This window comes from Solenopsis invicta, chromosome 8, assembly GCF_016802725.1.
Source record: "Solenopsis invicta isolate M01_SB chromosome 8, UNIL_Sinv_3.0, whole genome shotgun sequence".
Lineage (NCBI taxonomy): Eukaryota > Metazoa > Arthropoda > Insecta > Hymenoptera > Formicidae > Solenopsis > Solenopsis invicta.
The window spans coordinates 5,064,673-5,089,325 of record NC_052671.1 but is presented as its reverse complement, the minus strand read 5'-3'; the positions used below and the strand labels follow the sequence as shown (position 1 = coordinate 5,089,325).

Here is a 24,653-nt window from a genome sequence, read left to right as displayed (position 1 = left end):
TAAAAACATACAACATTTATTCGTCATGTTTGTAACAAAAATAAACGTAGATATAAAAACAATATACAAGAATACGACAAGTAACGATATTTACATGTACTTTGTGATCATAGAACGTGTCGAGGATTTAACTCAGACTAGAGATGTCCGCAACTTTTCGAAAGTTAAAAACGACACAAAGTCGGTCGGTGCTCTATGAAATAAATCCTGGTTTTGTTCACTGTATCGGAACAATCGACGGTTTGTTACTAGCTCGCATTAAAAATAATGTGAAATCGAGCCGTTCGCTGTACCGATACAAGCAAAAGTGTCGTGCGTGCGAAAGTTTAACTATTTGGAGCATATATTTTCTCATGAATGCTTTCCGTTTGACTACAGTTCAGATGAAAGTGCGTGGTCGTTACTTTATATACCTTCTATGGCGTATGCATTAATATTCGCAGTAAACTTTCTGCATACTTTTCAGATTTTTCCTACTTGCCACTTTCAACATTTAATCCAATTGCAAAAATTTGCAATTTTCCAACTCTTTTTCCAATTCTTTTTAATTTCTGCAAATAATTTTCCAATATAATCACTCTAAAATCTTTTTCTATGCAAACGTCACAACGAATGTCTAAATACTTAGACTGCATTTTGTTATATCGTTCTGTGGCAGAACCAATATACAAAACACCGTTAGCGGAATAATGAACATGAAAAAGAAATGGAAATTTCATACGTTTCAAAGGGTTATCATGCCGACTATTTTAAAGCTAATTTTAACGCTTCTCGAAAGATACCGATAATTCGAGAATCTCTAATATCTCGATCAGTCGCTACCGCCAAATCCACCTCCCCCTCCGCCGCCGCCGAAACTGCCCCCGCCGCCGCCGAAACCGCCCCGCCGCCGCCGTAACCGCCCCCGCCGCTGCTGCCGTAACCTCCCCGCCGCTAAGACTGCTCCCGCCGATGAATCCACCCCCGCCACCGCCACCGCCAAATCCACCCTCATCTCCGCCACCTTCGTCGTGCTTAACTCTAGGTGATGACCACCGCCACCTATGAAGCCACCGCCGCCTCCGAAATCATGGCCGCCACCTCCGAAATCGTGCCCGCCACCCCCGAAGCCGCCGCCGCCGCCGCCGCCGTGACCCCCGAGGTCAATAGGATGACCCACGGTGTATCCTAGTACTTTGTACTCGTCCTCGCCACCTTTGTCGTGGTGTATATGTTTCGTGATCGTGTGCGTGTGCTTGATGGTCTTGATCTTGTACGGGACGTGGATTATCACGTGCTTGCTAAAAAGGATTGGAGATTCTGATTTTGAATAAGGCAAATTGCACGATTAGAGTTTTCATCGCGATAAAATTATGAAATTTAATATAAGATTTATGTTTAGACGTTCCCTATCGCCGATAATGAGCTTGATTTAAACTTACTGTCCACCGTGTCCACCGGCACTGGCTAAGCTAACCAGGACGACGACTAAGAGAAGAGTCAACTGAAAAGAGTATAGTTTAACGAAGATTATTAATAAAGTTACGTATTGCAGAAAATATTAATCCTATCTCATTTTAACCGCATCACTACCAACAAGCGAAAACAAGTCAGTCATTCCTTTGTAACGTTCAATTAATAACAATAGAGGAGAAGAGAGTAATATGGCATTCGTTTTCATTTCATTGAATAACTTTGTTTATAATCAGTATTTTATATTAAAATTTGAACGATTATATTCGTCAAAGTGTTAGCAGATTCTAGACTTAAAATGACGAAATATTTATTTCTTAGGACATGATTTATAAAAACGTAACTGCACAATCGATGGAAAAAAAGTGATGATAATATGGCTAATTAAGAAATACTTTAAAAAAATTAATTTAGTGTAAAAAGCACATTGTTTTGTTACAAAATTATATGTTTTTAATTTTTTATTGTTTAGAATTTTCCCGCGTTGAGAAACAATAGAAATTTCATTAGAAATACTCGAATGTACACGCAATCGTATAATAAGCTCAAGTTTAAAAACAATGAGGAAGTATTAAGTGCTAAAATGTATCTTGAACAAGTTTAGAAGTGCTCAAAAGTAAAAATGCCTTATAATAATTGTCAGCTATTGTGTACTGGCAAATTAACGCCACTAAAAAACGACAAATTACTAAACAAATTTCGTAAGTAATTGTTAAAATTTGTCACCTAATAATGGAGATAATAGAGGGAGTCATAATATCTCTTTCTTCTCTATGCATTAAAAATGATGCCTTTACGTGTATAATATTAAGTAATACAATAATTTGACTCTGCAATTTTTTGAATAACAACTTTTCATCGTAGATATATCGAGCAATGATAATTAAAAAATTAAAAAACGAGCCACAATTGCGTAAAAATAAACAATAAAAATTATGTATTTCGGAAACGATACTTTTATTGACCCATTAACTCACAAGAAATCTTTACCTGTTTTAACTGTTTTAAATCCTTGTAACTCAGAACTAATTAAAATTTTTAGACAATTAATATTTAAAGAAGTAAAAGATAAAAAAAAATAAAAGTTGAAAATAGAAGTAGGAAAATTAAGAGATCAGTATCTTTTTATTCACAAATATTCAACAAAGAAATTTCGTCTATTTTTCTTTAGTAGAATAATTTGATATAATTACTATCCGAGTAATTTATAAATTGTGTAAGATTATTCTACTCAGAAAGACAGGCAAAATTATTTTATTTGTTAGATATTTGTCAATAAAAAAACAGGGATCTTAATTCTTTTTTTTACTTTTACTTTCAACCCATTTACTTCTTTTTCAGATATTCCACCTCAACGACTAGATTTTTGAAAAGAGCAACTCTTCTTTAAATACCAATTTTTTTATTAGCATTCAAGTTACAAAGATTTAAAACAGAAAGCAGGAACAGAGACGTGGGAATCTGTCCACAAGTTAACGGGTTAAAGAAGTCTTGAAAATCAAGCGTCATTTACAATTGTTTTCCAATTGCTCAAATGATGGAACAAATATTTCTTACATCGTTCTCCTTGATTAAAAATAGCAGCGCAGAAATAATGATCCTCTCGATTAACTCCAAAAATTTGTCTCACTAGCTGTCACAGTCTCACTTCCGTCGCGATCCGAAATGCGCGGTGAGCGCATCGTAATTCGTCTTGAGACTTACCAAGAAGCCCGGCATCATTTCTCGTCGTCCCGTCATCGTTCCGTTTTCGGATAGGACCGGCGAGAAAAGTGTCGCTTCCGTCACCACAGCAGGGCGACGAAGGTGAAAAATTAACGGAAACCGGGAAAACTACGGATGAATGATGAATGGGGAAGCACAACAACGCGAGTTACTCCTCCGCCCGGTCTCGATCTGACGACCATCGCGAATACGCGTGCCGCTTTTATATATACGCACGTGATAGAAGCCGGATAAGAATGAAAGGGAGCATTTTGCCACCTGTGTGCGGCGCGCTCGTGAAAGGAGACGTTTAATGGCCTTCCCATAGCAAAAAGTCACCCGATCGCGAACAGGGGGGGACAAGCGCCGGCGGGCGGTGTGCTTCGCCTTCCTCCCTCGCCTTCCTCCACGCTCGCTCGCTTTTGTACATACGTTTCCTCGTTCTCGATTAAATCCGTCTCGGCGCGGCGCGGCGGCCCGTTCTTCCTCGTAACGAAAGGCAGACGAAAGGTGAACGGCCAAGATCAAGATCAAGATCACGATCACGCACGCGGGCGAATGGATGTAAGTTTTCGTTCGTTTCACTGATACCACGCGTCCCCCTCACGCAAAAGGAAGAACAATCGCGCGTTCTTCCCATCTTAAACTTGGAAAATTTCTCTCTCTCTCTTTTTTTTTACGTTCCATATTCATAGTCCTTCCTTGTTCCTGTCTCGCGTACTATGTTTCACCGTATGTAAAAGTTGTACCTATTGTAAGACGGACAGAAACAAGATATCTTCATTGTTTTAAGACCGGTTCTACAATGCGTCGCGTGTCGCTGTCGGCTGTCGTGTCGTAAAAGATGGAAGATGTTTATTCGTTCCAAAGGCGACTGCCGACTAGACGACGATACAATACACATGCGCCCGACATCCGACAGCGACGCACGTCGCATTGTAGAACCGGTATTAATCTTTTAGTACCGAAATCAAAATAACTACTCCGTCACATTATTTTGTTCGTATCCCATACGCGAAGACACTCGCACAGTTCAATTGTATTGAAGACATCCTATCTTATTCTATTCGTAACACGGAATTTGCCATAAGATTGCAAATAAAGTTTAACACATACAAATTTAGACGTGGTATTCTGTAATATTTGCATATTCAAATTATTCGAGCGTATTTGAAATTACAAAACGAGAATTACATCTTACGATTTAAAATTACGTAAGTATCGGAAATATTCTTCATATTAGCGCGTAGGTTGTAAATATTAATTTTTCCGTCTCTCCATTTAATTGCGTTTTATGCAAGAAGAACCGAGATGATTAAATATTATTTTAAACGTAACTAACATTTATGGAAAAGTTTCATACACGGATAAGATGGTAACTCTGTCTGCATTTCTGCTGCATTCTGCTCGAAAGTTCAGCAATTGCTGCCATCTATCAGCAGGCTGTTAACGCTAACGCTACATACATTTACAATGTCATAATTATACATTAGAACTTGTTAAAAGCGAATGTTAGAAATTATACTGTATTAATTAGAATCTTGTGAAGATAACAACCGAAACGTTTCATTTGTATCTGTTCTGTTAAATGATATTTATGTTAATAATTATATTTTAATGTTAAGATATATTTATCGGACGATTACTCCATAATATTATTACTTGCATCACGCTGAATCTGTAAATCTTAATGACAATCAGATTCATTATACGCATGTTGCAATAGACAATTCAGAGCAAAGACGAGCACTTTCGCAATTTGCATAATACGAGGAGGTACAGATGTATGTACAGATTGATATCTCCGTATAATGATACAGTTTCTCATCGTAATTAACAGAATAACGCTTCGTCAGACTTACAAATTAAAATCTTATTATTAATTACCAATTTATGTGAAAGTTACTTCAGAGCGTATTTTAAGACGTGCCTAATAAAAAGTACAAAAGCAATTCTTCTCGCTTAACTCGACATTCATTTCTTACTTATTCCCTATATCAAGAGGCGCAGTCGCGTCTCGCGCCGAAGTCTGAGCGAAGCGAGTTTGTATCATTACGTCGTAGGAGTCTTCATAAATTAAATTAAAAAAAAAAAGTAAATAAATAATGTAACATCAATTCATATTCAATTAAATAACACCATGTTTCAATTAAAATCGCGTAATTTTTGATTGGCGAGTACGCGCGATTAATCGTTGGTTATAGTAACATCTAATCGCACGGATTAAAAGTTGCAAATACTATATCATTTGTCACTTCTAATACGCTTGTTACATTGAAAATGTAAAAGCAGCGCGGTTTCAAAATAAACGAATTAAATGAAGGGTGAAAATCGGATTTCAAATTATATAAAGTTAGTCATCGATTTACTTTTACTAACTACTTTTAAATGCTGGTGATGATTAACTAGCAACTTGTCCACTCCCATACTTTCTCTGGCGCGCGGTTTCTTAATTTACTTTTTCATACTGTTCTCACTGGTTCTTATTAAATTGCTTTAAAAAAATGTCACACTGACTTTCTATAAACGAATAGAAACCGCACTCAACGTATAACGTGCTGCAAGAAGTGTGCCATTGTTTCATAATATATGTGTACTTCGACAGTACAAAGACGATAAATTTTAAAATATTATAACGAGGGGAAAGATAACACAGAAAACTCTGAAAAATCTGCAAGAATTTCTTCAAAAACGTTCTTCCTTCAATATATAGCTTTCTCTTGGAATGCGTTCGCTTGAATTAAAAATAAACACAATAAAAATATTTAATTCCCACATTTTACATATATCATATTAATATAATAATATAATATAATCAGAGTATAGTTTCGTAGAAATTTTGGAAGAAAAAAAAGAACATGGTAAGAAACACATTTCAACGAAATGAAAGAAATGGACGCATTGTGTACGGTGCACGTTTATCGAAGCAATATCGAAAATGTGCGCTGTCGATCGCTGGTAGATTACGGAAGCGAGAGGGAACCGTTTCCCCTTCCTGAAGAAGCGCGCCGAGCGGAGCTGATAGCGCAAAGGCGCATAGACTGCGAGGCGATGACCGCCCGGGACCGCTCACTCTCTGAAACTTGCGCTCACCTTCACAAAACGCGCCCACGGGAGAAAGGGAAACCGATCTCCCGTCGCAAAGTGCGAGCAAAAGCAAATTATACGTGTATGCCGTGCCGCGCGAGGCGCCGCGAGCGAGAAAACAAAAACGAGTAATACGTGATACGGTTTATCCTTTTCCTCACAGCCCGCGAGACCGTGACAGTGAACTCTCTACTGGAGGAATCCAATCCGGCCAGGGTCGGAGTGAATGTACAGAGTGTTACGTTTCAGGTATAGCCGACACAATGTCCGTCCTAGCAAAATCTCGCGGATCAGACGAAGCGTTTAGACTTTAGACGAATATCAAATGACACCGTTACGGGACCAGGGTCGGTTTCACCAACGCCACTCGTGCGCACTGGAATGGCATGGTCAGTTAACTTTGACCACAATTATGATAAAAACTACTACGGAAAAAAAATAAAAAATCGACGGATTAAAACGGGTAACGTTTAATGGTGAAATCAAGTACTGAGTGTTTTAGAAAACGGAGAGATAAAAGTGCACTACCGAGAAAACTGCGTAAAAAAATGTATTATTTTGTACATTTGTATTTTCTTATTGATAGCGGCTTATTTATATCGCATTTCCGCAAGAGAAGCGACACAAATTAAAAGCAGCTCTTGTTCAGGAAGAACATTGCGTATTTTTAAATTAATTATTTACGACAGCGTTAAACATAAGTAAAATAATTTTATCAAATTGCTTCAAGCACTTTAGAAGAAATATTTATTAATTTTATAATGTTATAATAGATTTCTAAAAATTAACTTCTTTTATTTGTTATTTTTTTCGTTCTCACATTTTTCTTTTTCATTTTTTAAAATTTGATTTCAACTTGTATTGTTTTTTTTCTGAAAGCCGATGTATTTAAAGCAATTCGCATATATACAAAATTTGAAAAATTTTGGTTCATGTCACCTTTCTTGCGGGATGTTGGATAAAACGATTATTTTTTATCAACTAATGTATGTATTCTTGTCAAACTATAAATCATAAGGAATAAAATAAAAATTTAAATAAATATTGCAAAAACATGGGATTCATACAAAAGTTTTGATCTTTCTCAGAATAAATTATTAAAAAATCTGTACATACATAAAAATTTCCTTTCCAAATTTTCTTCTAAGAAATCGTAGATCCAAGTTTTATTTTAAATATTTAATATCTTCTGTTTATCATTTTTTAATATTTAAACATGATTTCCTTTCATAGTTTTAAATTTATGTTCCTATTATTTTCATAAATTTGTAGTAATTAAAATACTTTTTCTTTTTATTGTATTTATTATTATCTTTCATCTTTCAATAAATTTCTTTAATTTTTCGCATTTATGATTCAAGTGTTAGATACAAATGGCCAAGAGAACATTGCTCGCTAATATTTACTGAATAATGCAGTACATTGCTTGAGAAAGTATATTGTGTAGCATATTTATAGATCTCGTAAATGATTATTTACTTTCATCAATAGTACTTCATTGGAAACCTTGTGATCTATTACCAGGAAGTAATAATCATTTTCGCCAATGGCAAACAGGATATGCTAAATAACAAGAGCAGAACGTAGAAGTTTGTTTCCGCAAAACCTACAAAAATAAAATCCGACAAAAAGAGAAATAGTAGCGCTTGTAGGAACGAGATGTAGGAAGCGTATATTTTTAAACGCAGTTTCATTTAAATTATAAACATTATAATTAAAGTAAATAATTAATTAAAATATTCGAAAACATTTGTTGTTTATTAATTGCGTCCCTCGGCACTCTGACTGGACAACTTGAAACTATTATATTTTAAATTATTAAACTTTAATGCCAGCTTTCACTCTATGCCTTACGGCAGTTCTAAATTTATTTATTATAACACATACTTTTGTCATAAAAATATTGAACAATTTTCCTTACTTTCTACGCACGTACAATATCTTTATAAAGCTAGTACTACATGATGTTTGTCTAATGGAATCGCAGTATGAAGTGATTCGAAGTACATTATGTTAAGAAGAGAACATAAAGTTTACGCTGTCGGATCATACACTCTCTCTCTCTTTTTCTCTACCTCTCTCTTGTTCTCCCCCATCAAGACACAATTTACTTGATCTTGTAATAGACCAATTTATGCCTTGTTCATCGCAATTTTCTGTTTTAAACATTAGCACTTGAAAAAAACGCGGAAGGAAAGATCGCGATATCTCGCAGGAAACTTTCCGTTAGATTTTATTGCTAAATCGCTTATTTATGCAAATTTGGACAGTTGACTTTACTTGTAATTATTAATTGTATTTAACAGAATCTTATTTTAACGTACTATTTTTAAAGAAAATGTGACGTATTGAAACCAAATAAGTATTCTGTCATTTAATAATAATTTCTGTATGTTTGCACATAAAATAAAATTGCAAGTATTTTATTAAGAAATTATTTTAATTGGGTCCCATTAGTGCATCTTTATTCAAAAATAGAAAATACCTCAACCTCAGGCTTCCATTCAAAACGATGTAAAGAAGTTTTAATAAACATTTGTTAATTGGTCGATTAAATTTGGAATTATTTATCAAAAATAGAAAATACTCAAGATATGAATTGTATAAACAAGAGATAAATATAAAGAAGCGCGTTTGTGTAGATAAAACTATAGAATAAATTTAGCATATATTGTGCAAGATGTGTAAATACCTCATGAATTTACACATTTTACAGTTTTTAACATTTTCTAAGAATAGAATATACATGTCCACGGAGAGACCTACCAAATCATGTAATCGAAAGCGTGACTAAAAATGATAAGCTGTGTACGGCTTACCATGTTATTAATCTTTAGACACATCTTCAAATATGTCTTGTGCACTGACTCGTGGAACCATTGTGTGTGTAAAATTACAATCTCGAAGAATTGCATTTACATTTTAATCCATTTCTCGTTGTACAAGACAAACATTCGCAGCGTGCGATTATAAGATTACTATAATTTGGATTATAAATCATATTTTAAATGGAAGCCTCTTCTCTTTAAGAATGAATAGACACTTTCACAAGTCTTTGCGGTTATATGCCTTTCATTTCATTTCCGATCTTCCTTTTTTAATTTAAGAAATTTTAGTTTAGTTATAGTCCGAATAAGTTTAACTACTGTGAATTTTGAAATTTCGTATAACACATATCATAGAAAAAAAGTAAATAGTTTTCGCTTATTACTGAAAGGATTGATCTTCATGTCATCCTTTGAAAAAGAAGGTAGTATATACTGATTAGGAAAATGGAATGCTAACCGGTTTCCGTTTAAAAAAGGCAAGAGGTTAGAAACTCGACCCTTGAATTTGGTGCAAGAAAGTGCACGAATGTGCGTGAATGAGCTAATTAACGTGCGCCTCTAATGACGCTATTGTCAGCGTCCCAGCGCGTCGAGAAAGGATTTGTGTATATGGACCGTAACAGTAGTAATATGAAACTGCGGTGTTATTCTTGTCAGTGAAATTTTCATTTTTAATCACATGAAGTAGAAACACAATCGTAATAGGAATGCGAATTGGCATCATCAAAACCGCGTTACAACATATTCGTCAATCTTATTTTCTCTAGAAAGGCAAGGCAGGTTATAGATTTCCAAACGATAGCTGCAATTAATTTTAATTTCTGATTGTACTGATAATTTTCGCTTTAATAATTGTTGCTGCTAAGCAACAATTATTTCTCGATCGATAAAAGGAAGATAAAAATCTATAAAACAAATCAAATAGAAGAAAGTGTATGAGCAACCATATAAAATTATTGATTTAATTATTTACACACGATAAATGTTACATTAAGCAGTTTTAATAAATGCAAAATGTATAATTGAAGATTTTCATTGTTACGATTTAATTATGCTTCTTGTATCATATTTGTACATTCAGAACTTGTTTCCTATTGCATAAACTATTTGTTGAAATTAATATCTTACAAATATTACAATTATTTTGTAACAAATGATTGGAAAAATGGGCCGATTCTTTGAGCTACTGAAGCTGATTCTAATCTTTAAAACAGTATTAAGTAAAAATTGACAAATATATGAGCAACATAAATTAATAAATAAAGAAGATCTTTGATAAAAGTGGATTTTAATGCTTAAAAATACTTTCGCGCAAACCTGAAATTTTCTGTAATAAAATATTACAATAGAATACACACGCAAAATATTCTGGGAAAGTCCTTGAAAGATGTAGCAACAATGTCAACATTTCAAATGTCATAGTCATTTAAAATAGTTCTTACCGATAATGTTTTTTTAGATATTAATTTATTAAACAAACATAGACATAATTGCTCGTATTGTTAAATATGAAAGTAAGTGAGACGGTCAAAATTAACGAGCAAAACAGAAAGGATGTAATTTAAATATAAATAATTGCTATTATTTTAATAAAAATACTAATGTTTTTTTAGATATTAATTTTTTAATTTTTTTCCATCAAGCAAAACATGAACTTAGAGATGATTATCATATTCTACTAACAAGATATATTCGTAAAATTCAACAAAAATAATAATATAACAACATAATTATTAACTTATTTAAATTAATAATAATAATAACTGGATGTTTAATAGTTTCATATTAAACAGCTTTCATAACTTTGTATAAATAAAATATTAAATAATGTTCTTGAAAATTAGATATAACGTTCAGGGAATCAATCGCGCGCGTCGAAAGTGCAACATAGTAAATGTAGAACACTTTCCGTGAGGTCGCATTGCAGGAGTAAGTAGTTACATTCTCTTATTATTTGTTATTCGTATTTTGGAAAGCACGTAAATTGGGTGCGGCTTATAGATGCAACATGTTTTGCATATTATCTTTAGAATGATAATTAACAATGAAGATTTAATTTCATTCAAGATAAGATTTGAAAAAAAATTAAGAACTTTTTATTTCTCTGTATTCGTTAAATTTTTGTGTAATACTTAACTTAATATGTAATCCCACACGTATGATTCTAGTTTTAAATACAACACTTACTATAGCTTATTAATTCAAATTAATATTGCTCTTTCAATTCATATATTTTGCATATTTTGCTACTTTTTGTATTTTTATTTATTTTTTTAATAATTTTTATTTTAATATTTTTATTTTTAATATTTTGTTTTTATTTTAATTCTAGAAAAGTTTCTTTTAGTTTCTTTTAGTTCTAATAGAAAAAAATCTTTGAGTAATTATCTGTAAAACGTTTTTTTTCTTTTTCATATAAAATTGAAATATCTCATAAAATTTAACTTTATAATAAAAAAATATTTCTAGAAACGTCTTATAGGTTTAAATAACCCAAGTAAGAAATGAAATAGAAACTAAGTAAAAAAAATTAAAGATTAACGCGATTACCACCGCACCCAATCAATAGTAGATAACAAACCGTATTAGTTTTTTGTCCATTACATTTTCTATTTACTGTCATTAGTTTCTGTCACTATCTACTAATCGTCTACTTTCGTTTGACACAACCCTTCCCCGCTCTCAGACCCATAAATTGTGCTACCTGTCCTGTTTTCATTTCATAGAACCGATAACACGAGGCAAAGGTATATACCCGTTGGATCGGCTCATCATTACGTTGCAGCGACGGAAAAAGTCGGGAGGAATTTCGCTGCTGCATCTCGCATGATGGATACCAGCGAGTACGCCCATCACGTCGTCGCGCCACACCGTTGACGTTGTCCGTCTCGCTCGATGAAGAAAGCGTCGATTTCTCCCTAAACAAAAATTCGACGAGGCTCACCCGCTCGCGTTTAGCTGCGAAGGCCGCGGCGGTGCGGCGGGAACCCTTCTCGTCTGTTTTCCATTTCCATTCAGCGCGATGGTACGGTGGACGCGCGGCCGCCGATCGCTCGTACAATTTCCACGGTGGGAGGCGATCGCGTCCATGCACCGCGTCTATGCTCTTTTTATCTTGTATAAAAGAGAAGAGGTGTAGCGCAGATAGCCGCAATACATCTAGATCATCCGCGGCGGCAAGCACGACCGGACACGGATCAAATCTCGGGCCTTTGAGCGGTCAGCAGCAGGTGGCGAGTGAACATTGCATCTTCGCCACCCAACGTCTCGTGACGGCAGATCGGATAAGAGGAACGCATTATCAAGCTTGACAAGCGGCGCGAGTAATTCAAGGGCCGGCAGAATGCGGTGCTTGGTGAGTCCGATCATCTGAATTTCGCGATTCCCTCTCCGTAATTTAGAAACAATATCTCTTACTTTTTGTCTTATAGTTTTATTTTATTTTATCTTATAATTTTATTTATTAATATCTTATCATTTATTTTTATCAACGGTTTTTTTAATTACGAGTTATTATTTCTTTAATAATTTTAATCAATTTATAGTGACGAACATGTACACATTTGGATTGTTTAAAAGTAATGTGATTGTACGAGTGAAAAAGAAGATATAATTTTTTAATTCAGTTTGTTTTTTAATTGTTTTGCTATCCGTCTCGTTTGTTGTTAATAAAGTTATTAATTCAAATTTATATTTGTGTTTATGTTCATAATTTATGAATATGAGTATGCATTCATGAATAATAAGCCGTTTTGAAGTAATTAAGTTGTACACAAATTAATTAATGCTTTCATGAATAACAAATAACATACTTGAGTTGATGAATGCGATGGTGAATCGCCTTTTTTCGTTTCAAAGAAAAGGAGGACATCAACCGAATTATTAATCCTTGGAAAGATGTAACATTTTATTTTGCTGCTTTAATCATTTTATTTAATAAAGTTCATGTTATTGTACGTTTCTCAACTTTCTATTGCATCTATATCTCTCATATTTTACAAAAATATTTTTCGTCCTTTACAGACTTCACGATAACACGTTTTGACTATTAATTTTTTAAAGGAGCACACAGGAAAACAAAATAATCCATTTCTATTTTTTTTCAAAAATTAAATAAAAACAGATAATTTTTTTAATTATTGAAAGTACATATAATATCTAAAACTAATCGAACTTTATGTTTAAATCGACTTTTAGGATACGACTTACTTAGAGGACTCTGACAAGTGTTAGAATTAACTTTCATCGTGTGAAAGTCCTACTGTACGTATCACTGAAAGTATGATTAAGTGAAGGAAGAGGCGAGGTCGATAACGGCCAGCGGCTTAATTATGCTATTCACGGCCATAAACCAAGCACTAATGACAACCGTAGCGTATCAGACTTGCGTGCCTCGACGTGTGTAACTCTTACAAATGAGATTCTACACGCGACTAAACTTTCATGATTCCGTGCGAAAACCTGTCAACTTAATTGATGACAGTTGATTTACTATGTTTACGCTCGTTGCCGTTAAAAGATTGTTAATCAACAATTCATGTTCACAGGCCCTCTGCGTTCTGCTGCTGGCGATCAGCGAGCCGCTTCTTACTTACGCGTGAGTATTCATGTCGTACTTAATTAAGGCTAATTGATTAAATTTTTGATTAATGGCATAATAAAGAAGAAAGTTAACTCATCAATTACGTCATAAAGTTTTTCAAAATATCTTGAATTTGCACTTAAAAAAAAAAAAAAAAAAAATGTAGATAATTAATGATAACGATCATAATTATTTAATTGCTTTCAAAAATATAGATTTAAGATTCTATAAATATATATTATGCTCATTTCAATTAACAAAATTAATTGGAAGTTTAAAAAAAAATGCCTGTTAAAAGGCACAAAGGAAAATATAATAAAAAGACATTGAATAAACTTTCTATCATTTTCTCTCGCGTTTCAGAAAGGTAGTGGTAATCATGCCCCGCCAGGTCAGACGGAGTCCAGCAATACCGTGGAAACCTCCAGGTCATTACAAAAAATCATCTTACGGTGGAAACGACTTTCATCGTCATTATCGTCGCGTTAATCGCTACTATACTAAAAAACCGATCCGGCCACCGTACGGAGGTGATGACTTCGATGGTGGAATTGAAGCTGTGAATCACATCAATGTACCGTATGGCAAAGATGTCAGTCATGCCGTTTCCTTTGGCAAGGGATACATTCCGTACGATAACATCAAGAATACGCCGTTCGTACATGAAAGGTAATCCTATATTCAGCAGTATTATTAATTTTTATTAATTATATTTTATCTTTATTGTTCTAATTATGTTATTTTAATTATAAATATAATAAAGTATAAACAATATAATAATAAAATAAAAACAGTAACATTAAAATTGAATTGTTGTAATATAATGTAAGAATCTTGTTGTTTTCATTAGAACTTTGTGCTGCATATTTTGTATAAAAAAATTATTACACGGAGAAAAAATAATTTTACTGAAATACGGATCTGAAAATAATTACGTTATTTTAATTATAAGTATAATAAAGTATAAACAATATAATAATAAAATAAAAATAGTATCATTAAAATTAAATTATTGTATTACATCATAATGAGTGCAAGAATCTTGTTGCTTTTATTAGAACATTGTATTGTGTATTTCATTTTTAAAAAATTATTACACGGAGAAAAAATAATTTTGCTGAAATACGGATCTGAAAATAATTACGTTATTTTAATTATAAGTGTAATAAAGTATAAACAATATAATAATAAAATAAAAACAATAACATTAAAATTGAATTATTGTAATATAATGAATGTAAGAATTTTGTTGTTTTCATTAGAACTTTGTGCTGCATATTTTGTATATAAAGAAAATTATTGCACGGAGAAAAAATAATTTTGCTGAAAATAATTATGTTGATCCATTTAAAAAATTACATCGGATATTTAACTTGGTTGCTAGAATGTTTGCAGCAACATTATTATGCTTGAACGTTTTGCACAATTATTTTGATGGCCCAGCATAACATTATTTTCTGATCTGTATTTAGTTAAATTTTTAGACTCTGAGTAAAATTGTTCTTTTCATGTACTTTTAAATTTGTAAATAAGTATCTGAAATTCACATAAAGTACTTTCAGACGAATACTTTTATCTTCAAGATTATAATGGCTAATAAAATTTATATCCATGTTCGAAAGGGTTGTAACAAATAATTGATATCAACCGGTTGATCTTTGTCGACTGACCGATATATTTACCCTAGTTTCCACCCGTGACCAGTTTTTCCTAACACGATTCAAACAACTTCCTTTCTTTCAGATACGCCGGTGCTTACGGGCGTCAACCGGCCATTCCGGACTACCCGCCTACCAGTTTCACATCGGTAGGTCAAGAATACGCGACATCGGCGACGGCGCAATCGTTCGATCCGCAGGTAGACTCATACTTTTCGGACATGGAGAATGCTGCCAAAGGCGAGCTGCGCGGCAGTTTAAAAGATAGCATAAACAAGTACTACGGTACCCGCTCGATCGAGAAGGATCTCACTCAAAGAAATCAGCAGGCCTTCAGCAGCATCCTAGAGAAGACCAAGGATGCCATAGGGAAGGGCACCGAGGGCCTGCCCGCGGACGCATCTTCCGCCGCGTACGCTCGCGCCATTTCCGCTGCCACCTCATCAGCTACCAACCCCGCCGTCGTCACCGGCGTGCAGGGGGCTGTGATAGTGCCGGACGGTATACCGTCGGCAACTATCGCCGGTAACAAGGACGGCATCGTGCTGCGGGACACCGTGTCTCTAGACGAGTATCAGAAGAAACTGGAGGAGCTCACTAAGGCCTGGCCGAGCGTGTTATCCGCCGGTACCAGTTACGCGACGCCTCAGCAGTTGCACGCTGGCTTTCCGACCACCGGTCTGCAAGGTGCCGGCTTTGGCGGTGCGACCGGCGGTGTTCATTGGCTTCCTAACTTTGCACAGTCCAAGCAGAGCTATGCCGTGCGCGAGGACCACGGGGACACAACGAGCTATGACTTTAGAACGATGAGCGTACAAGGTGCCCCATATCAACAATCATCTTTCAGTTACGGGGGTGTGCCAGTTAGCACGGGGTTCATCCCGAGCGCTCATGGGTAGAACATAGAACATAATATACACTGAAGCGTTAATGCCGTCCGATTTGCGCGCGCATTTAGCAGTTAAACTTGTCTATTTATATTTTTTTTATTTACGTATAATTAATAATACAGCGCCACTATTTTACTTTAAGAAGGAACTAAAAGAGTCACAGTCAACCTCATGTTGTGAAATCTCTTCATGAACGCGAGCATACCGGACGTCATTGATGATATACGCCGAATTATACGCTTGATCGGATTTTCAAAATAATATGTGATTTTGATAAATTTAATTTTCACAGACACGGCAAAATGTAATGAATGTTCATGATGCCACGAATGTACAAATATGTGGGGGTCATTTTCAAATGCCTTTCTTGAGGCGTTGAAATCTCAGTTTAATGAAATTACATATCGACTCCATGGAGTCTGAATTATTCATACATGCGCAAATATTACGCAATGTGTGCGGTAAAATATTTACGTAAATACGTTGCGTGATGTTAAAACCTTGATATAATATTTTTAATTAAAATCTTTAGGATCTTTTGGTTTCTACATCTTGATGATTAGAACACTGTCGTCCACTCTCTCATGTGAACATTTTTGTTTTTCATTTACACAATGAAAGTTTATTGGGATATATTATACGGAGTTAATCATATGGATTGATAAAGAATGAAAAATAGTATTGTAGAATTGTTTAACATTTCTAAATTTTCATTTTTCAGGAGAAAAAGAGAGAGAGAGAGAGAGAGAGAGAAGAAGGAAAAAGAGAAAGAGAGAGAAAAAGACAGAAGAACAGATTGTTTTTCATTTATCATTATTTATATAACAAGGGAACACAATCAAGTCCTCTAAGTTAAAATATAGACAAAAATAAGAGGAACTAATATATTTTTTTTTATAAATGCTAATGTGAAACGTTTAAAAAAAAAAAAAAAAATCAATTATTTTCTTTAAAAGTGAATATCATTAAAATTACAACAGATAGAAAACATTTTTTATAAAAATTGAAATAAAAAAATTCAAAAGTTCAAAAATATTTAAGAATAATAAAACTATTTTAGTTGTTTATCTTTAAATAATAATTATTAAAGATTGTTAAAGTACTCCTGAAATCATTAAATTTTTATTCAGAATATTTTTTTTACTTCTTATAGTTTCGACGATATTTGCTTCAAAAAACAATAATAAATTTTTTTGCACTCAACACTTATGAAAATTTCCATCTCTTATTTTTGACTATATATTTTAACATATGCAAAGTTTATTAAAATCTGGGTTGGTAAAAATCATGTTTTAAACATATTACACATTACATGTTTAAAACACGTTTAAAACAAGTTTTTAAAACATTACATATTTAAAACATGTTTAAAATATGATCTTTACCAACCCAGTTAAAATTAAAGGGGGACACTTGGTTGAGTGGTCTTGTAAAACTGGTTGCGTTCGCTCACAGTGCTTTAAACGTTATTTCATCCTTGTTTATCAAATGATAAACAGGAACTAATGATGCTTATGAACGCTGTGAGTACCAAAGCAAACGCAGCCTACATATAAATATATTTAAATAAAATCCAAGTTTTAATAAATTTCAATTATCTGTTTTATATGTTCAAAGACATCTAACTTGATGTCTATCATAAACTTACAAAGCATACTTCTTTGTCAGTAAATCAAGTCGGTTTCAATAATCAACTCTAAGAAAACGAAAGTTAATAACGGTAATAAAATCAAGCGATCATATGAAATTATTAAGCATTATGAGAGAGTGGTGTCAAGTGGCGGAAATTTTTCGTAACCTTCTTCTTCTAACAAATTTTACTTTCTCTTTCTTTTCAATAGAATTGAGGTGAATTTATGTTCGCAAAATATTGGACGTCTCGAACAAATTTCATCAGGTAGTTTGATCATCTCATACATACATAGGTTATTATATAATTTCATTTATTTATACATGCATTGTTTTATTTATAATATTAATTAAGAAAAATTAATATAACGCTTACATGAATACTGACAATTTTTAACGTCTGGATATTATTTTATATTTTGCTACATTACATCTTTCTACAATTTTATATTTTCAAGTTATAATTTTTGTTTAAACTTATTAAATATTTCATTAATTTTGGATACGGGAAAAGAGATTGTAATCGCGCAACATTCCGACCCAGATAACAGATGTGATAAAAAAATTTACATAAATGGGACTGTTTTAAAATTATATAATGTTAATAATTTGTCTGTTATAAAGAAATAAAGATAAAATAATTTTACAATAAAACGTTTTTCGATTAAATTCAAAATCTTTCTAAGGAACTTGAGGAATTGTAAGTTCACCTTAACCCAATTTTAAATTTACCAAAGAACCTGTGGCTGAAAGACTACACGAGAGCTTTAGAAAAATATCCTACGCATGTGAAGTGGATGACATTGCGCATCGTTACAATTTCAAATACCTAAGATTTATGCATGTAATAGTATGATGATGTCATTTCTTATATTACATAGATCTAATGATAGTAGGAATATTTTAGAGGCTCATAGAACCAGCTGTATTATTTTCATAAACATTAATGAAGCATTAATTATAGAGACGAATCTAAAGCTGTAAATATAAAAATTTCGAAAGAATGATAAATTTATTAATGTATAATATTTCATTGTAACAATTTCTGTTACTTCTGTTAACCAATTAATTTTTAAGTTATCTATTTTGTATACGCGCTTGTTTCTTCCGTTAATACGTCTTTGTGAAGGATCAAGCATATCATTCTGACGTATCGTTATAAAATGCGTATATATAATGATTTAAGTATTATGCATTGATGTATTTACAGTGTAAAAAAAAAATAAAAATATATAACTTATAAAACGAATTAGATTAAATAATAATTGATATTCCACAATTTCTATTATTATTTCTTGATTTAATAAGTAATTTATGAAAATAAATATTTAGCTATTTTTATAATTATTTCTCAATCAAACTTAATCATATGTGGATCCAATAATTATATTATTAAAAAAAATTATTAAATAAAAAATCACAATTAAATGAATATTTCAATGACAAAAATTTCAATGACAACAAAATATCATTTTAATCATTACTAGATTAGCGTTATATAAAACTATAATTTTGTATAATTTTCTTTAAAATTAACGTTGCGAACAATTTAATCAAAACATTCACAATTAAACGATATTTACTTATATTTATTAATCTGCAGCAAGAATGAGGTACGAAATTCCAATAACGGCAACTGTCACATCAATGATTGCAATAATTTTTTTTTGTAAAAATAGCAATTTTGAAGGCATTGGCGGGTAATAAATATCCATACGGAGAAGACCGTTAAATCCGACTGGTCGGAAACACGCGCCGTTTTCACGGTCGAGCGGTCATGAAGGCGGCTGTAAAAATCGGCCGCCTTGTCCGACACTCAAGCAGAGTAATGCTGGGAGATCACGGTCACCAGCGGAGATCGCATCCTCTCTCGTTCCGGTTACTTTCACTGGAAGACCGATGACCGGTTGAACGTTTGAAAGTCGAGAAAGCCGTTCTCCGCGATCGCGCAGTCTATATATTGTATAGATGCCGCTCACGGCTGTAATCGACAAGAAGGGAATCGATGGCAGAGGCTAAGGAAAGTGAAAGGATGAGGATGAAAGGGCCCGGAAGAAAAACGGGAACTCGCGGTAAGCGGATCGAATCGAGGTTTTTGTTACGCCAGCTGTACAGTCACACGAGAGAGGATTGTTCGCTCTAAACCTATGACTTTAACTTTTTCAAAAGGTTTACAAATTGCGATTTGATTGCCAAATTTCATATAGTAATCGATTGGTTTTTATCATGATTTATATGTATGTCAAAAATCATTCTTTCCAACTTTCTTTTATCTCTCAATTTGTTTTTAACATTTACATGCTGCCATTCGTATTGTTTAATATTCACTTTTTTTATACCAATAACGGTTATGCACATATCAAATGAATTTTAAACAATTAAATAGAGATTTTATTAGATTGTGACGCAAAAAATATTCTTTATCCGGTTCTGTATTGAATAAAATATTTTTTTCTTCTTAAAAAAAGAAGTTAAAATTTGCCGAAAATAAAAGTGCATTAAAGCCCAATTTTATTTCAAATTCGCTGAAATTTTGTTTGTTAAATATGATAAATTTATTGCATCAACCTACTTTAAACTGATATTTCCGGAAGTGCATAATGGCAACGTTTACTTGAAGATTTCTAGATATTTAAATATCTCGCGCGCTTATTAGACAGTGGATCGTTTTAATTCCGCGAAAGGCTGATCTTGATCTTAATTGCAAGGTAAGGTCGTTCGGTGCACCTTCACCGCGGTTTCTCGCGGAAGCGTGTGAAAGTAACAGATGCCGTCAGCCGGGCCGCAGGCTGCACTGCGGCGCATCATTTGATACAGGCAGGAGGAAGTTTCAGATGCGAATAAAATTTCTATCATGTAATCGACGCGCAACATTCGCAAAAAAACACACACTTTTTGCGACAACACATTTCGGAAACATTAATAAGTCATGTTTAAAATGAATGATAACGACACGAATTCATTTGCGAATCGTTTTAATGTTTGCCTCAATTCACACCCATAAAACAGTACAATTGCTCATTTCTGCAACCGACTCACGCAATGTTTACAGGTAAATTAATACGCGTTTTGTTTGAAGAGAGTAACGCTCGCACAGCTATATCTTATGACAGTAAAGAGTTTAACGTATGGAGACGGCTCTTCGACCGTGAAAGAAAGGTATTTCCATATTTTTACGATTGAAAATATGTGAAAGAATATTCTTGGACGACGCATTTCGTTATTTTTATAGTTATTGTGTAAAGATGATGTCTTGTTAAATATCGTGTGACATTGCGTTATTGACAGTAACGCTAGAGATATAATTTATCGTACAGTTTAACTCTATTTCTATTTGTGATACGTTCCGATTCATTGGAAAAGCAATTCATTATCTGTTAATTAATTTATATTAAAAATATTTATATGATACATTACGTCGTAATGTACATTGAAAAATGTCATTTCACATATTTGTATGCATACATGTCTGTATAAGTGAAAGCTGCACTATACAACAAAATCATTTCTCCCGGAAAAGTCTTATTATTTACAGACGTAAAATGTGTAAAATAAAAGAATGTTTAGAAATGGAAAGAAAGTTTCCTGTACATTTTTCCGGTACAGCATCAACATCAATTCCTGAATCTTAATGTGATCAAAAGTACAAGAAAAAAGAAAAGAAAAAAAAAAAGAAAACACTTCGCGTTAAATTATTTTTAAAGAAATCCGGCTCATTAGATTTGAAGTTTTAAGATTTGAGAACAGGGTTGTATTTTTCTCTTAGATCTTAAAAGCACGCACATTGACGGATGATATAACGGAGATACCGTGTCAATGCCAACTTCTGCGGAATCAAGGCCAGCAATTCACGGCAAAAGGAAGTTGGCGCGCAGCCGGCGCGGCTGGCCAACCACTTCGTCGCGAAATTTACCATACAGGCATTAACGCGATAAGGGAAAAGAGTGAAAGGATAAGGAGCGGCACAATACGGGCCGGGAGAGCCTCTCACGTTTATCCGCCACGAGCAAAACTGTCTTTCTCAGCACGACGTGGTATGCGTTTCCGTCTCTTCCCGTTCACCAAGCTCGGTCTCGCTCTCACCCTTTTATTTTCACTCACTCTCCCTTTCCCTGCACCCTATCTTGCCTCCCGCGTCTTCCCGCTACTTTCTATTTTGTTACCCGACAATATCTCTGTGCGCGAGATGTGCACATGTATGTACGAGAATCCATTAACGCGCTGTGCGAAGTAGTTATGCTCGCGGTTGAAGGATCGCGTCGCGAATCTTATAATGGGTGCCGTAAACTAGTAAATTGCTTTTATCTGTGGATTTTTTAATGTCTAAAGCTTTTCCTTTAGTAAAAGTGTCATGAAAAATGGAAATATTTGTCCTTGATGCTAATTTGTGACGGTCTAAAGAACTTTAATTGTATATGAAAAGACATTTAAGTATTTTTTTTCACGTGACATCTATGTGGATAAAATATGTACACCTACAAAATAAGGCTTTATAAACGTAGGAAGAAACATTTAGATAAATAAATTTAATGACGTTATCATTAACAACATTCTTATAATAATATAAACTCAATGTATACGATAGAAAGTTTATATATGAGAAAAAATAAATTATATTATAGATATTTATATAATTAATTTTACAATTAAATTTATTGAAAATAACTCTTGAAATAAATTACATATCAATTTACGCTTCTAAAATTTTTTCAGCTTCTCAAAAAATTTTTAATAACTTAGTAATTATGAATAAAATTAATACGATTAAAAGTAAATTTTAAATTAACAAAATTATGACCTTAAAATGAAACAAAGCTATTCAGAATAAATGAAACTCAATGGTTTAAAAAGACACCTTGTAGAGATTCCTCTGCGATAATTAATGCTACTGAAGAGTGCTAGGTAAATCGCTACTCTGTGCTTTCACATGGTTGCACTAACAGAGATCTCCCAGAGATTAAATAGTGAGCTGTTTGAGCATACTTGTTATTTCATTGTTGAAAATGTAGCGGAATTTATACTCGCGTGTATTGTGTAGCAGGCAATAAGTTGTACACCTGCAATGAAGTATAAAGATTTGAGAAAGTAGAAGCTCTCAAATTGGATTGAAATTTATTTGCATCTGTTGTTTCTCATGAACTCGTTACTTCTATGTTAATAATGGAAATTCAATAGACTCTCTCTGAGAGTTCTTTTTCAACGCGTACTTTTTAAATTTGATTGATTGTTAAAGAAATTGAATCATTAAGAATTAAAAATAATAAAACATTTTATACTTTATAATTATTTACTTTTAATTAGCAAAAATTGTTATAAAAAATAAAATAATATATTGATGAAATAATATACATATATATTTTTTTATAATTTCTCTCTCTCTCTCTCTCTCTCTCTCTTTCTCTCTTATAAATTCCTTTTAATTTATCAGGCATTTATTACAATTTATTTGATAATAAATTGTTTATCATCTTAATGAATGAAGATTACTTAAAAAACATATAATGTTTCGAAACCGTTACATATTCTTTTAAGTATCAATTAATTTATTAATTTAAATTATATTTATTTGTTATTTAGATAAATATTCATTGAGTGCGTAGAACAAATATAACATTTTCTGTTGTTCTTAATATTTTTGATCAGAGACAATTTTGGCATTAAAAACCAAAAATACTGTAAAAAATATTTTTAATTAAATAATTCCTTTACATAGTTTTTTGAAGCATTCCGCATTTAGTAAAAAGAAAAAAATTGTGTTTAAAATTAAATAAGTTCACAATTAAAATAAAATGTAAATGCGCTATTGTGCGTGATCTCTGAGATACAATTACATCAGAGAAGAATCTAAATTACTTTCAGTTTTACGATATTTTTGCATTATCCGTGTTATACTTAACACATCGATTATACGCGTATGCTAGCTCGCCGTGATTAGATCTGTGATCGATTAAAACCTGTATAATCAATGCAATTCCTTGATCAAATCTTGAATACAACTAATTTCTCATGCGCAATACGTGTAACAACCAGATAAGCGATTATTAATAAATTAAATAATAAGTAATATTGAATAAATTAAATATTGTAAACAAATTATATATGAAAAATATGTTTATATATTTATTTATTAATACTTCTGATTCAAATTATTAATAATCGTTTGTTGGATTGTTACATGTATTACGCATAAAAAATTAAATGTATTATCAATTCATTACTTTGTATGTACATATACAAAGTAATTCTGTTATATTGTAACTATTTTATAAGGGAATATACGTGTTCCATATAGTTTAATACTTCATGTAAATAATACATAGATTATTCAAGAAGAGTTAATGTCAGTAAAAATAGATTCACTGATAAAGATACATTCTTAGAAGGAAATATTCTTCGCTTGTGTTTTCTTATGCAGTGTTGCAAACATGGCGCGTTTCTTTCAGGCTTAAAATATTTGAGCAAAAGCCTCAAAAGAGATAAACGTAGATAATTTTCTATTTTCTAGCTCATTTTATTCTGGAAATCGGGGAAAGTGTACCGACAGTAGTAATAGACTAGATATTGATACTTGCGTTTATCTATGTCTGCTTACATACAGTGCGAAAATCCATTAATCATTCAAATCGATTTGCAATTACAATACTTTTTTCGTGCATTACCAACTGCAACGATCGAATTCTTAATACGAGAAAAAGAGCATTCGCAGTGTCTTTAACTGATGCAGTTGATCTTACAAATTTTTTGTTCGCTTGCGTGGAAATAAGGTCAGCCAGTAATGAGAAGATTATTAGGACAATCAAAAAACCAGTATCTTCTGGTTTTC

The 24,653-nt window shown here is 33.0% G+C and overlaps 1 protein-coding gene and 1 pseudogene across 1 annotated transcript; one reads left to right on the top strand and one right to left on the bottom strand.

The window, feature by feature from the left end:
- Positions 1-3,511, bottom strand: LOC105197311 (annotated as a pseudogene).
- Positions 3,512-12,320: 8,809 nt separating this feature from the next.
- On the top strand, positions 12,321-17,065 carry LOC105197301. The gene is made up of 4 exons (XM_026135114.2): positions 12,321-12,426; positions 13,619-13,668; positions 14,017-14,322; positions 15,397-17,065. Exons 1-4 carry the CDS (start codon positions 12,415-12,417, stop codon positions 16,208-16,210), a joined length of 1,182 nt encoding a protein of 393 aa, XP_025990899.1. The 5' UTR covers positions 12,321-12,414; the 3' UTR covers positions 16,211-17,065.
- Positions 17,066-24,653: the final 7,588 nt, after the last annotated feature.

What these genes read in the sequence shown, in the direction of transcription:
- LOC105197301 (XM_026135114.2), top strand. An exon ending in GAGCCGCTTCTTACTTACGC is followed by an intron (nt 13,669 to 14,016) that starts GTGAGTATTCAT and finishes CTCGCGTTTCAG; the next exon opens with AAAGGTAGTGGTAATCATGC. An exon ending in ACGCCGTTCGTACATGAAAG is followed by an intron (nt 14,323 to 15,396) that starts GTAATCCTATAT and finishes CCTTTCTTTCAG; the next exon opens with ATACGCCGGTGCTTACGGGC.